A 15972-nucleotide genomic window follows, 5' to 3' on the forward strand; every position below is an offset into this window, starting at 1 on the left:
TGTCACTGCGCTGCCTGGGCCCAGCGCTCCTCCGGGCAAGTCGGGGCCTCGTGGTGTTCGTTCCAGCCGTGTAGAGGGGACCTGATGTTGAAACGGAGCTTTGTTTTCTTTTTTACCTTCTCTTTGTGAACAGCAGAAGTTTGTTCCTCTTTTTTGTGCTTGTCCTGATAGAGCAGCCCGTAGTTCCAAGTTTAGTTGTTAAAAGCGGAAATTCTGGGGAAATAACTTTGTGGTTTTCTCTGGCCTTAAAACTGGAAAAATAGAGATTATTTTAAAACCAAATATTTAAAGCGACACTAGCAGTATGTTCTGTATCAGCCAAACTGGGGTGCTGTTAGGGGTTACAGTGGGAAGCTGAAGCAGCGAGGACTTCCCTCATATATGACACCAAACCAGGATTTTATGCTCCATAGATTGTGGAGGTTTGGTTAGTTTGGGGCATGCTTCCTTCCACAAGTGAATTTCAGTGTTGGCAGTTCATGACGTGCTTCAGCGTTACCTTTGGTTGTTTCAAACTCAACAGGTTAAGGCAAATAGCTGTTTGATATCTCCTAATTTAAAGAATAGTTGTGATTGAAGGGAGACTTTAAATAATTAAAAAGTAAGGGATTATTAGTGTTATAAATATGTAAGAACATAGAGATACACTGCTCAGCTTGCTGTGTATTTAACTAGATTCCAATCATGAGTTCTTAATTTTCTGTTAAAGTGTTCTGTTATTAAGTTTGACTTCTCATCTACATTGTGTGCTCAGCCACACTTAAAATCATGTTTAGGAACAATATGAAACTTGATTATTTAAGCTGGCTCAGCGTATAGTTATTAGAATGTGAGTTGGTGCTATCCATGTGGATGTAGAAATCCTCTTGTAATTTTTGTCCACATACCAGTTTAAATGTGCAGTCTTTCTATAAAGTTGATTAAAATTGATTTTTTTTTTCCCCCTGAGGGATGATTTTTGGGTTTATGTGGCATTTTTTTCCCTTCAAATTGCTAAAATATGGATTCTGCACTTGTTTCCCAAGTAACCAAATTGTTGGGTTTCAGATTTTACAAATAGAGTTATTTTCACCTAAGAGGTTTGATGCTTTAAAATGTGTGTCTACATTGAAGTCAGTGTGTTGGGAACCTCACCATCCTTTTCATAAACACAACACAAAGTCAGTAAGTGAATGACCTGGAGTACTGTTGGAGTCAGTACAGTCAGTCAGGCTACCCTGTCAGTCGTGAGTACTTCTAGGTATCTGTGTCTAAATACTTCTTTGGGCTTCCCTTTTCTGTCAAATTTTTACATCTAAGTTCAGGGCTCACAAAACCTCTGCTATGATATTGGGATAAGTAGTGTTTAACAATACCGTGTGCTGAAGCATGCATATGTTGATTTTCAGTGGGAGTATTCACTGTGATAGTTTAGGTTGTAAATATTTGTCTTTCAATGTCAAATCTTTTGAGTAAGTGCTTTATGCTTTGTTAATTTCAGTTCTGTTCAGTCTAAATATAATATTGACAATAATGGTGTTTGGAAAAAAAACCACACAATTCCATTCTTTAGCTTATTACATATTGTACTTGAAATCTGTAGAGGCCATGATTTCCAAAAGTTACACAAGATAAATCATGCTCCCTATGGATTTAAATCCCCAGTGAGATAGCTGTTCCCTGTCTCGCTGCTGTTCCCTGTCTTGCTGCTGCTCCCTATTCTGCTTGTTCCTGGAAGGCAACTTAAGATTGAATTTGTTCACCAGCTTGTCCAAAGGAAGTAGTGAAAGGCCGAGTTGCTCTCACAGCCTTCCCCTCCAACTGGCTGGTATAGTTCTGACAGCTCCAGTTTCGTTCATACCGTTTCTGGTCTCGTCCTTTCTGTAGAGGTCTTCACTTGGGTGTAAGATGGAATTCTTGCAAGAAGTGAGTGCAGAATTGCTTTGGGTTTTGTATTTAAAAAGTTATTTACCTGCCATACTATTCTGTCCATATATCTATATTTTGCTGCTAATGTGTATTAATACGGGAACTGTGGAAACGGATGCTTCTGAAGTAGTTATTGTTGTCACTGCTCTTTGTGGTGCCGTGTAGAACAGTCAAATTGATTTGAATAGGTTGGGAGGGATAGGCCTTTGGAATAGTTGAGGTGCCTTAGGGAGACAGTTACTTTCATTGCTGTGTACCTATAGAAAGGGTAACGTTTGTATGTTTTAACTTTATTTCAGGAAAACAGTTGTGTGTCAGCACCAGTTATTTAGACCCATAGTGAACTTTTTATTCTCCAGGTTTTAGGGACAGCTGGGATTTTTCTGTTTTTGTATGGTTATGGTGTAGCACAGGGTGTCCCAGAGGCCAGTGTGAGCCCTTCCCTTTCCATAGTCTAGAACTTTGTTGCCCTGTTACAGATATTGCTGGACCTTCCTTGTTTTCTAGTTGGAACAGTTCAGGGTTGTTGGGAGGAGGGCCTGTACAGGCCTTGCACAAGCTTTGGGGTCACAAGGTGCTTTATTCTATATCCTTTGGCTGTAGACTGAAGGTGGAGATGTCTGAACTGGTTGAATACAGATACAGCACTTGCATTCTGAGGCTGATTTGTCTGGATGTTTATAGTTAAAAGCTCAAAAGTGCTGCTGGCAAGTGTTGTTCAGTTAATAAAAAAGGGAATGGAGCTTTATGAGCTTGGAATAGTTTTCTTTTTCAGAGGTGTTTCAGGGTGTGTGTGTACAGTCTTGTAATATTGCCTGCATTTAGATAGTGGTTTTTTTTTTTCCAGAGAGATTTATGCATTTGCGTTGTATTTCCCAGTCTGGTTTTGTGATGAATGAAAAATGAATGCTCCAGATAAAATCATAATTACTTGTCGTTTAGAAAACATCATCTTTCTTTATGCTTAGGTAGGGTTTTTGGTAGCAGATGCTCACTTCATAAAGTACTTCTCAAAATGGTTTTCTTCAAACTGTGTGTCTTGTAGTTGCAGGTTTATTTTTCTGTAGTCTTTGGGGGATGATTTTTGTGCAGTTTTGGCCAGTTTCATCTTCAACCAGGTGATTTTCACTTCTTGTCTCCCATTTAACTCACCAGTCACAGTCAGAAGCACCTATGAGGCATGAGGTAGAGCTTGTAGGGTTGCTCATCTGTTTCCTGAGGGAGAAAAGGTTTTTAACCCATTGGAGTTACCTAACACTGGGTTAAACATGGCCATGGTTTTCAGAATATACCTGGGCTATAAATGTTTATTTAATCTCAATTGACCTATGGTTCCCTTTGCAGCCTGTCGTTTGACTGATTCCTCAATATGTATTTCAGGAGTAGATGTGTATGTCACTGTCTTAAACAGATCTGTATTTAACACTGATTTGGAAAGTTCTTTCTCTGGGTCAGTTATGACAAAGGAATATTTAATCTCATGGCAGATGGATGTTGGCCATGTTATGGCTAATGAAATGCTGACAATTCCTGTGTGGTTTCAGATATGAAAGAATTTCTTTTGCTTTGACCCTTCCTTTTCTCCCCTCACCAGTACAACATCAATTTATAAATTAGGATTGGGTGTTCCTTCCTCCAGCAGTTACAACTCTTCACAGCAGTCACCGTCTGTCAGATTGAAAATGAAGAGCTTTGGCAGTGCTTTGGAACAGATTTTGTTCTAGTTTGGTCTGTTAATATTTCTAGAAGATATTTATCAGACTGAGAAAAGTTGACATGTGGAAATTCAGAGGCTTGAACAGAATCTAGAATGATAGTTCCTGTTGTTAAATGGTACCTTGACAAGTCTCTCAATTCTGTAGCAGGATCTCACTTATGAGGATGGGAAGATAAATCTTTTGTCAGTTGCTGTCTTGCAAGTAAATGCTGATAAACCTGAAGTAATTGCTCCAGTGCTCCCTCCTGTGATCATTCTTCCTTCTTCCCAGAGTCACTGACTGTTCTTGGAACCCTTGAACAAGTAGCAATGCAGCAACCTGCTGTTTCCTAGCTCCTGCTCTTTTGGTGCTCCTTCCAGTGCCTGCTGCTGCTCAGAGCCGCTGCCTTCTGCCTCTTTGGCATTGTGAAGCTAATACGATTCTTGGCACTTTCACAGCTGTCTGGAGGATGTTAAACTGGAATTATGACACTGATCATGCTCTTCCTGCCCTAGCTTTGTTGTTTCCTGAGTAAATCCCTGAACAACAGCAAAGGGCTAACTCGGGTCTGCTCGTGGGATTGAGGTAGAGTTTAAAAAGCTTCAGTACACCTCTGGTGAGGTGCATTCTTCCCACCATGGTCAGGGTTGTCACACACCGGTTAAGACTTGTGTTCTAAGTGTGTGCTTGTTCTTTATTATTCTTCAGGCAAAGGACCAAAAAGAAACTTCCAACTTTGAAAGTGAAGTTCAGCAGTATTCTGTCACTTAATCTTCTCATTCTCATTCCTTATTGCTGACTTGCCTTTTCTAAATGACCTGTAAACTTTGATTTAGATTATTTCAATGAATATAGCAAAACTGTGTGGGATTTCTTGCTCATTTTTCTACACCCCCCTCCCCCTCTTCTTTTTTGGTTGATACCTCTGCCTTAGGCTAAGCCATGACTTCAGGATCTGGGCATGTGGACTCCAAGGCTGAGCTCACTGCTTTGCTTGAGCAATGGGAGAAAGAACATGGCAGCGGGCAAGACATGGTCCCTATTCTCACCAGGTAAGATCTATTAAGTAAATTCCTAACTCTGAATATCTGAAGATACTTGAAAGCAGCTTTTACCATGGTTTTGCTTGAGGTTTTTTACATACCTGATTACCTGTTGGTAATTCATTTTTTCGCTTTGGAAGTTGAACTATGATTGTGGTGTTTAATACACACAATTTTTGGTAAGAGATTTATATTGCACAGAATTTACACAGTCTCTAAAGCATGAATTGAATTCACAAAACTAATAGAAATCAGGGGAATCATTAAATAGTTGAAATAACTTCGATGTCTTCACCCAGAGCTTGTAAAACATTGATGGAAAGCTGTGAGCATGTAGTTCGTCAGAGCGGTGGTCTAGGGTTTGTGATTGGAGTAACAGTGGTCAGATTAAATGAAAGAGTGAGAGCAACTCCTTCGATGAATTAAAGGGGTTATATTGAAAAGACTTTATTGAAGCTTATAGGGCATGTTTAAAGTGAAATACTAAAACTTGAATAATTGTTCTTAAACTGGATGTTTGTTGACTGGCATTGTACTGTATGTGTGAGGAAAATATTCCCTGGACCAATAAATAGCTATTAGGAGCTGTGTAGGTACCAGTAACACCTTTAATTGTAAGACCTCTTCTATTACAAGAGAAACCTTTGAATTATCAGTTGCATTGTCTCTTGTGTAAACTGATACTACTCTTGCTTTAACAGGAGATTCACAGAAATTCCACCCAATACCTCCTTATGCTGCTGGTGGCAGACTTCTGGCCTGCCTAGTGTATGCAGGGACACTTAACTGCACTTGTACGTTAAGAGCAATTCAGGTTTCTGTTCTGCATTGTTGGTCAGAGAAGTCAGTGCACAGATCCTGAGCTGGCACTGAGTGGAAGGAACAGGAATCTGGTTGAGCTTCTTTGCGCAAATTTGTGCCATGCCTCACCTAGTGGGCACCACTGTTTTTGCTGCTGTTGCTGTGTTTTAAAAATAGCACAGAAGAGGGAGATGAGCAGCAGAAAGGCAATCCTGAACAGTTGAAAATGAGTAGGTCTCTTGAAAATCATGAGACATGTTCTGGTGTATCTTTGTGTATTGTCTGATATGTGTCTCGAAGGAAACATATGTGCTATTTCAAGGCTTTTTCTTACAGGCATAAACAGCAGAAATTTATTATAGTCTAAGAAATTTTAAGACATTTAAATTAAACATGTCTTTTCTTGTGTTTATAGCAGTCTGGCGCTTCTTGCTCCCCCATCAGCTCCTTCAGTTCCATACATTACTTATGCCCAGACGAGTCTGATAACTCTTGGTTCTCCAAGGTTTCTGTGCAGCAGGCAGAGTGGTTATGGATGGTGAAAGCTTGGGTATATTTGCTTTAGTGGAGATAATACAGATTTATTTACAGTAGATAGCAAGGGGATCTACTGGCTCTGGCAAAAGTTGGATTTACAGTGCTTCAGGTATCAATGAAAGCCATATGTCTGTCTGGAGGAGAGGGGTTTAGATACAGCATAGATTTAAAGGAGTTTGCTGGAATTGATAAAAGAATCCCCATCAACTGGAGCTTGCTGATGTCCTGAGGCAGAGTAATGCCCTTGCATATTGTTTTAGGCAGAGGAAGCTGTGGTCATGCTTGTTGGTGAGTGACATTTTTCTAGTTCCTTCTGCTTTGTGAGCTAAATAGAAGAAAGCTTCTCTGTGTGGATGGGGATCTGCTGAATGTGATGCCAAAGTAGCGTATGTGGAAGGGCAGTAGGGAGTATTTTGACGGTTAATAGGACAAGAACAACAACAGTGTGGCTTATAGGCCACAGCTGATTGTCACTTCTGAATAAGCCAGTTTCCTGAATTAATGAACTCTGGAGTGTCAGAAGGTAGGATTTGAAAAGGTTGCTTGGATAGCATGTCAGCAAGCAACTGATACTTAGTATATGTAGTCTTCAAAATGTTGTAAATTGAAATGATCTTGCAAGACCATTAGTTCATAGTCTGGATGCAAGTTGTGTTCCTCCATTCTGGCAAATCCTGGGAGTCAGATCCTTCACTGCATCCCTGGAGCCTTTTTCAAAAAGGGAATAAATCAGCAGCTTAACATCGTGTTTCATCTCCACAAACCAAGTATGTTATGATCTGGGATCCTAGAGCATCTTATGCTGTTGCAATCTCTTGTAAAGGTTCAGGTTGGTCATTAATGGTGAATTACTGCAATATTAGGATTGCTTTATATTATGCCATCTAGATCACTGGGAGTCTTGCAAGGTTGACTTGTGTATTTTACGTATACCACTGTTGTTTGACTCTCCTGCTGCTTCAACTGAGAATTGACAAATCTGTTGATCTAGATAGATTAATCCAAATCACTTCACAAGCCACCTTTGTATATGTTAGTTAGAAGAAGAGTAAACAAGCTTGGGTTTTATTTTTTTTTGTTGCTTTTTGAAAGTAAATTTTAAAGAGGCAGTACTTTCTTATTCTTGCTCAAGCAATTATGACTAATGGTCTCAACCCCCCCATAACTGGTGATTCACAAGCCTGTTTCATCTAGGCTGTGATAATGTTGTCGTCCCTGAAACCACTTGGCAGCTTCAGCTGGCATGCTGCTTGGCTGCCTACCTAAACAGGATGGACTGATGAGAATGTTATGCTCACTTTCCATGCTGCTTGTCTGTCCTTTCTGGCACATTATCAAAATGCTGATTATCACCTAAAAAGACCTGACAAGCTGAGGGTGCAGCTTCTCAACTCCCCATTTGTCCCAGTTGTCTGTCAGCAGACACTTCTCAAGCTATTAGTTCACATGGGGGGGGGGAAAAAGAGGAGCTGGCAGAGGAGTATGTAAGTAAGTTGCTTTTGCCAGCAAATTTTGAGAGCTCAAGCTGTGCCACCTGTTAGCAAGGGACACAATTTCCATCTCCTCACATTCAGGCTTACTAAAAGTAAATATTAGAAGCCCACAGGATAAACAGTATGCTGAAAGAGAATTGTCAGATCAGAGGCAAGCAAGAAAGTTCTCTGCTCTTTCCTGATGAGCTAATTTGCTGTTCCTGCAATCTGGGCAGGCTTCATAGCATCATCCTCTGTCATGTGGGCAAGTCAGTGTAGTTCACAGAGGCAGGACCAAGTATATTTTTCCTTCTAATTGTCCACAGGAGCACAGGGTATTTTCTGGAAAGTAATCAGAATGGAGCAGAAGTCAGTGGCATTCTGTAAGGGAAATCCACTACACAGACTGAGTAGGAGGGGGGACTGTCACCTGTTCAGGACTTGGTTTGCTGCAAAAGAAAGACTGTGATGGTGAGAAGTACTACTTGAGCCCTTTATTTACTCTAGTTCTCTACAGTTTGTGTCACAGAACATCAACTGAACTCTAACATGAGTAAATAAGAGGTGTTGGCCCCCCAGAGTGTCATGCTTGTGCTGTCATTGGTATGTTGATCCGGGTTCAGCGTGTTTTGGAGCAGCAATGGGGGGAATGAAATATTGGTGGCAAGTCTCTTCTCACCCCTCTGTTGTGAACGGTCTGAAATCCTCTGGTCGCACTGAATACTGTTCAAATGGAAGTTGATGAGCTGGTTTAGAGCACTTTGACAGATAGGCTGTTGTGAGGAGCTAGGAGAAAACCCAGTGTGAATTATGCTCATTTGATGTCTTTCCTTCTGCAGAATGTCTGAGCTGATTGAGAAAGAGACTGAAGAGTATCGCAAAGGGGATCCAGACCCATTTGATGACCGACACCCAGGTAAGATGTCCTGAATGGTTTTGGCAGCACTAACTCTGTCACGATGGATACTAGGTAATTCATGTTTAAGAACATGAAATTAAACAATTCTTACCCTGAATGTACCCACTGCTGATCAAGGTCTGAAACTGCTTTTGCACTGAGTAGTTGTGCTCTGTGGTGCTGGTATCTGGCAGTTTTGATGTACAGCCACTGATGCTTTTGATCTTGTAATCCTTAGATTTATTTATTTTTTTTTCCCTTGGAGGTGACTTGTTTCCAAGTTACTGGGACAGTTTGCCTGGCATCTGCATCCTCACTCTGTATGGAAATGACAGTTTGATACCGTTGGACCACTAAAATATGTTGTGCTTTGACTATTCTAGGGGGAGAATGCCTGCTAGAAAAAATGCTAAGTTAGTGAATAATTTGTATGATTTCTTCTGTAATTCTCCTTCTGAGAAAGGTCTGCCTAACTAGAGTATTCCACAACCAATCTGAAGATAGCAGTTCAATATTAATCTTGACATCTTGAGGTAGATGGCTAAGTCTTTTCCTGTTTCTCCCACAGGTCGAGCAGACCCAGAGTGCATGCTTGGTCACTTACTGAGGATACTATTCAAGAATGACGATTTCATGAACGCGGTAGGTTTGCTCTGAGAACTGTATCTGTCAATTCTGTGTTGCTCTAGGATTTGAGTTCCTGACATCACTGTATCATTTTTGTTTACTCTGTGCTGGTTAACCTCAGTATTTGTTTAATATTTATTTTCCTGCTGCTGGGACTATCTCTTCCGTAGCAGTGGTTTTTAAAATGGGTATAAGTGCAACTAATTTGCCAGGGTTAAAGGGACTCAAGGAAGGGGAAGTTCATGAGCTGTTCAGGAGTGCTGGAATGTGTGTAGTAACAATTGAATTAGTTCTTCTCAAGACTTATCAATCTCTTTTAAAAAAAAATATATAGCTCCTCTAATAGAAGTTTAAAAACATAATTAATGTATGTAGTGGAAATTAATACCACTAATTCCAATGCCTTGTCTCAGAATATTTGGAAATGCTGGACTGCCTGTGGGAGCAGAGGAGTATGTCAACTCTAGAAGACTCATACAGAGAATTAGAAGGCAAGAGTTTGACTTTCCTCTTGCATTGCTATACTCTAACAGAAGTTACTAGCTAGAATTTTTGGTAGCCTCTCATCCCTACAAGCACTACACATTGCTGTAAGATTCTGACAGGTTGTTTGCACGTAGCTTTCTGTCTTAAACTGCAAGCAATAAGCAAACATAGATGCCATTAAAAATGTGCTATTTTTATGATGACTTTTTTTAGCTACTGCCTTTTTGTTTACACTATTACTAAACAGCAATTTTTTTATAGGCATTTGTCTTTATGGATCGGTTCAATTTAGGTATTTAGTTTGTGCACAGCAGAGGGGAATCCTGTTTCTCTGAGAAGTAATATCAATTTCTGAGGCTCTGAAGGGAGCAGGTTAAGGGCTGGTCATCTTGAGATCCAGGGCTTACCTACTGACATTTCTTATTTAATCATTTTGCTGCTGTGGGAGTTGTAAGACTTTCTCTGCACTGGTTTTTGGTCAGAGTTGAATTTCAAACCAATGTTGTTCCTGATCTTCTCTAGCTAGTGAACGCTTATGTGATGACAAGCAGAGAACCTCCATTAAACACTGCTGCCTGCCGACTTCTTTTGGATATCATGCCAGGACTGGAAACAGCTGTTGTCTTTCAGGAAAAGGTATCTAAGGCTTGGGTTTTAATCTTGGTGAATTATGTACTACAGTGGCTCTTCCCATAAGAGAAACTGTTAAGAAGCCATATTAAAATCCTGTCTCTGTGAGATGATCTCTTCAGGGCTTTTTGATCTTGGCATGTTCAAATGATCAAATCTTGGGTATTTCACATCTATTAAGGTGTAACAGGACTGATTCAAACAGAGGAGCTGCAATTGAGTGTAATGTTTTGGCAAATGTCATTTGTATTATTTTATATGCCGGTGAATGGCACAGGCTGTATAGAGCATGCAGGCTTGCTGTAGGAGTCTTGTCCAGTAATCCCCAGCTACAGCAGAGTGATAGCAGTATTAGAGCTAAATGATAAGCGAGTCATACTTTAGCTAAGCAGTCTGAAATCCACATGCTTTGTGGGGATTATCTGGAGCTGTGATGGACAGCTGAATCAGTCTTCTGTATGTTGGTAAGTGTGGTTTTCTGAAGGAATGCACAGAGAGTTGAAAGTGAGGAGAAAGTTTATTTCACTCCCAAGCCAGTTTCCCCATCTAAAAATAAATGTAATGTTTTTCTGAAGTTTGGAAATCAGGTAGTGATTTATATAAAAGTCTGAATTAATTTCTTTATTGTTGGAAATACGGATTCAAATTCTAAAGCATGATAAAATGAAATAATAATGTGCTCCCTTTGTGAAGGATTGAATTTAATTTGAGGTCTTTGTGATCCATTCAAAAGCTAAGGCTGCGAGGCTTTGATCCAAAAAAATTAACAAGACAGTTGTTCCCCATTTACAGAGGATATAGCTTTCTTTTTGACTAAATCTCTCTGTAAGTTGAAAGTATATTTTTCACTTAATTTTACACTTAAAGACTTCTCTTCGGGCTTGAGAATGTGGCTGCCCCATCCCTGGCAGTGTTCAAGGCCAAGTTGGACGGGGCTTTGAGCAACTATGTCTAGTGGAAGGTGTGCCTGCCCATGGCAGGGGGCTGGAACTAGGTGAATTTCAAGGTCCCTTCCAACCCAAACCATTCTGTGATTCTGTGAATATACAGAGGTCTGTTACAAGCCTTTGGGTTCCTGTATGTAGGCAGGAGATTTCATAGTGGCTCTGGGATCCTGTTCAAGAGGGTGCTGCCCTGGCCAGGAAGAGGCCCTCTGGTGGCCACGGTACCTTGTGTCTCATCAGCTTAATTTTTTTTTTTAATGTCATCAGAGTATTTAAATAGTTTTCTTTAAATATATAACAGGCAACTTTTTTTAAAAAAAATCTGTAAGCTGAGAGTTCTCATTGAAATGTATGTCTTCCTTATTACTTTTAATTGATCTTTTTACTGTATGGTACCTGTGATTCAAATTATGTGCAGCATTCTTGTCATGGTAATGATGTGTTGTGTGATGTTTCAAAATCCAGTAGTGATTTAGAGAGAAAAAAATGAGGTAAAAAAGGAATCTTTCATTCTAAATCATTGTATTTTCAATTGACTGTTCTAATTTTTAATTAACACTTACCCAGCCTGGTTAAGAAAAGGTGCCTGGCAGGCTGTGTTTGAACACTGCAGGTAGTGTTGCTATTAAAAATATTAACTGTATTTAACATGAAGATCTTCATATGTACAGATTGGTGTACTTGCATGCATTTCTCTCTTCTCCAAACATTGTGGAGAATTGTTCTTTTGGCTGGCAAGTAGTCATTAGTATAAAGAGTTCCTCTGGCACCAGGTAGCTTGGTTATTTAAGACTTTTCAATTTAGCCCTAGTAAGCTTTTAGTGAAATGTAAGATTTAGCCAAATTCTGTTCTAGTTGGTGTCAGTTCAATGTGGCTTCTTTGAAATCTGCTAAATTGATGGAGATTTATCCAGAGGAGGCCATGAGGATGATCAGGGGGCTGGAGCACCTCCTGTATGAAGACAGGCTGAGAAAGTTGGGGCTCTTCAGCCTGGAGAAGAGAAGGCTGCATGGAGCCCACATAGCAGCCTTCCAGTATCTGAAGAGGGCCTATAAGGATGCTGGGGAGGGACTCTTCATCAGGGACTGTAGATACAGGACAAGGGGTAACAGGGTCAGAATTAAACAGGAGAAGTTCAGGTTAGATATAAGGAAGAAGTTATTTACTGTGAGGGTGGTGAGGCATTGGAACAGGTTGTCCATGGAAGTTGTGAATGCTCCATCCCTGGCAGTTCAAGGCCAATTTGGACAAGGCTTTGAGCAACCTGGTCTAGTGGGAGGTGACCCAGCCTGTGGCAGGGGGTTGGAACTAGGTCATCTTAAAGTCCTTTCCAACCCAAACCATTTTGTGATTCTATATTGGTGAAACCAACAGGAACTTTGGGTTCCTTTGTTTTGACTCATCAATTTATATCTGTAGTGTTTGGCTGCCTCCTAGGCAGTAGGTTGACTGGCCTCTTCAGAAGCTTTTTTGCAGGTATAAAAATCTTGATTCCAAATATCTTATGCTTGGCAATAGTTTTATGCAGCTTAAAATGTTAATTTATTTCTTTTTTTGGTTCCGTATATTTTTGTTTCATTATATGATGGGTAGAAAATGTAGCCTGGTCATTACTTAGAGATAAGGAGATTTGTTGCCAACAGTTGCTTTCCCTGGGACTGAGAAATTAAAAATGAAATATAACTGTTGGAATTGCTGTCTTATTTTCTTCATTCTAGGAAGGCATAGTTGAAAATCTGTTTAAGTGGGCACGAGAGGCTGACCAGCCACTAAGGACATATGCAACGGGGCTGTTAGGAGGAGCTATGGAAAACCAAGATATTGCTGCAAATTACAGGGATGAGAACTCACAGCTGGTAATGATCTCTCCATCACTTTCCTTTTTAGAGGGCAGATACCCTTACCTTGTTTGGGCTTTAATTATTTCATTTGTGGGGAGCTCTCATATATAGGTCTTACAGTGATTGTTACAGTATCTGTGAGAGTCAGTAGCTCGTGCTTTCTATCCTTTCCTGGCTGATTCCTCCATGCAGCCTGATTTTTCTGTTATACCAGTTGTGCTAAAAAGGCTGGTAGAAACCTAGGAAGGGATGCAAGTAATGCTTTTTAATGGGACTCATAGCTTCCTTAAAAATTTTTCGGAAGCTTTAGGTCTGTAACTGTAACAGGTTGTGATTTATGTACCAGGCAGGGATTTTAAAATGAAAGGTAAATCAACATGGGAACCACTTAATATGAAATTTCATTCACTTCTATACTAAACCTTTCACTAGTTTAGTGTTGATTCTGTATGATGTTTACCAGCAATTGAAATGACTTCTAGGAAGTAGGGTAGGGAAACTTGTCTCCCAGGACAGTGTACAGTGTGTTGAAACATAGGTGAATCCTAATTCATGCACAGATCAAGTAAAAGCATGATCTTAGGCTTTGTGGACCTGCAATTTGTCAAAGCTGCTGTTTTGAAAGGGAATGTTACCTTTTTTCCTAGACTAGGCAGAGACAATGGAGGGATGCTGCAAGCTGGTGTGTGATTCTCTTAGCACCAATATAACTCGTCTGCTCTTAATGGCTTTTAAACCACTTCCTTCTCATGCAGGAGATGAGGTGCTGATACTTTAAAATGAAAGTAGCTGTAGCCAAAAGGATTGGAGCTTTCTTATATACTTTGAAATCATTATTTCTCTGAGCAAATGTACACCACAGCATTTATTTACACACTTTATGCTGCAGAGATGGTTGTGTGATAAGAACAAAAAATATAGCCAGTGTGAGTTGTATGATCAAAGCAAGAAGTATGTTCTCATGCATGCTGCTTTTGTGAAACAGGTGGCTTTGGTGCTTAGACGGCTACGAGAGCTCCAGGTGACTGAAATGACTACAAAACAAGAAAACAAGCGTCCCAGTCCCCGGAAAGTGCCATCAGATCCTCTGCTGCCTCTAGATGAAGAAGCTGTGGATATGGATTATGGGGAGATGGCAGTAGATGGAGAGCAAGAGGAAGTTACTGGTGATATGGATATCTCCTTTCATCTTGATTCAAGTCATAAGACCAGTAGCAGAGTAAACTCTGCTACAAAGCTAGATGATGGAGGACTGAGAAAAAGCAAATCAGGGAAACAGCATGAAAGAGATGGCTTCCGGAAGGCCAAGCAAAAGCTGGGCTTCTCCACTTCAGAACCAGAGCGGATGTTTGTTGAACTGTCCAACAGCAGCTGGTCAGAAATGTCCCCGTGGGTGATTGGCACTAATTATACACTTTACCCTTTGACTCCCGCCATAGAGCAGAGGCTAATTCTTCAGTACCTGACTCCCTTAGGGGAGTACCAAGAGGTGAGCATGTGAAGGTGGGGAGGAAGCACCCTGTGCTTGTATTCTCCTGACAACTATGGGTAGTACTGAGACAAATGTGCAGAACTGTTATATCACTCTGATGGTGCCTGATACGAAGGAGATCGGTAACCTTTCTTGAGTTGACGATCACTTTCAAATTGGTAAAGTCGTTAGTTTGAGTATTACTTGGTAGATAATACTCAAACTGGAGCCCAACAGGTGTGTTGTCTAGTAGTTGGAGCATGGCAGTAGGTATTTTATTCCTGGTTTCTGTTAAATTTGGTGATGGTTTACATGACACAGGGCAAGTCACTTTGAAATACAGACGTCTCTCCTCTGGGGGATGAGATAGACTCCTGCAGTTAAAAGTCTGAGGAAATAATGAACTTGAAATTCAAACCGAAGTGGTTTAAGCTCTGCAGGAGTTATGATGTTATGCAGATGCTTTTGAGAGCTGTTGTTACTCACATGGACAGAGTAGTTGGGCAGTGCCAGATTTACCTAAGTGTGTTTCCTGTTTTGTTTTAACCATAAACCTCAAGTTAGCATAGGTCTGCGGGCCACCTTTATCCCTGCCTAACCTTTTTTTTAGGTGGTTTAACTTAATTTGGAGTAGAACAAAGCAACACGGTTTTGCTTTGTGATATACATTATATGTCTGTGCACGTGTGTGCCTTGCTTCTGCGAGAGCCAAAGAAACCATTATCCCCCTAATATCCTGCATGCTGACTGGATTACTTCATATGCCAGCAATAATAGGATATAAAAATAGGAATTAATACTATAAAGCTGTTACACAAAGAATTATGCAAAGGGTTTTGGTTTGTTGCCCTGCTCTCCTGTTTTTTCTGTTCAGTTGTTGGGTAGTTGTCTTTGCACAGATGGAAAGTGGAACCTATCGCCAGGGTGGTATCTGTGTGGATTTGCCATAGCCGCACTTGAAGGAGAGTCTTAAGATTTCCGTGTGGCAGCTGTCATGCACCTTGCTGCAGTCAGCAGATGTATTACAAGAGGTCTGTTAACCTTTATTGCTTCCTATGGATGGAGCTGGTTACCACTGACCTCTCATATCAGGTATCTGCTAATAGGGGAAAATTGGGGGTTTGAGAGAGTAAAAACCAAAAGAGATCTTGTATTTCCCATGAAACATTCAGCTAGTCTCGCATTTATTTTTCTCAGCTGCTACCCATCTTTATGCAACTGGGATCAAGGGACCTGATGATGTACTACATTGACCTGAAGCAAACCAATGATGTGCTGCTCACTTTTGAAGCCCTTAAGGTAAATTACTTGTGTAATGCCTATGGTCTAAAATGGACCATAAGCACTGTAAAAGGATTGAATACTACTACTTGTGGCAAAGGCAAATGCTCACCTTCTTCAGGCCTGGGTGCATTCCCTGGGATTGGAATTGGCTTTCACTCAGCTTGAATGCATTGTGGTTTTGTTTTAGTAGCTCTCAAGTATTTGAAATAAAGGAAGGGGAAGGGATAAAAAGATCTTACTTGTGCAGGAAGTGCCATTAATTTCTTCTGCCACCTGCCTAAACAGAGAGGATATAAATTTTTTTTTGGTCCCTGCTGCCCTTAGATGGCATT

At 40.5% G+C, this 15972-nt stretch overlaps 1 protein-coding gene across 1 annotated transcript in view; it reads left to right on the plus strand.

Moving 5' to 3' along the window:
- Window positions 1–4545: 4545 nt before the first annotated feature.
- The window catches only part of VPRBP (Vpr (HIV-1) binding protein), a 47212-nt gene continuing 35785 nt past the window's right edge, over window positions 4546–15972 (plus strand). The window contains exons 1-7 of the mRNA XM_010009331.1: window positions 4546–4657; window positions 8298–8374; window positions 8925–8998; window positions 9992–10105; window positions 12763–12900; window positions 13871–14374; window positions 15554–15655. Of these exons, the coding sequence (XP_010007633.1) occupies window positions 4548–4657; window positions 8298–8374; window positions 8925–8998; window positions 9992–10105; window positions 12763–12900; window positions 13871–14374; window positions 15554–15655 (1119 nt within the window). The 5' untranslated portion in view covers window positions 4546–4547. The remainder of the gene's footprint in view (window positions 4658–8297; window positions 8375–8924; window positions 8999–9991; window positions 10106–12762; window positions 12901–13870; window positions 14375–15553; window positions 15656–15972) is intronic.

This window comes from Nestor notabilis, unplaced genomic scaffold (genome assembly GCF_000696875.1).
Source record: "Nestor notabilis isolate BGI_N333 unplaced genomic scaffold, ASM69687v1 scaffold1482, whole genome shotgun sequence".
Classification (NCBI taxonomy): Eukaryota; Metazoa; Chordata; class Aves; order Psittaciformes; family Psittacidae; genus Nestor; species Nestor notabilis.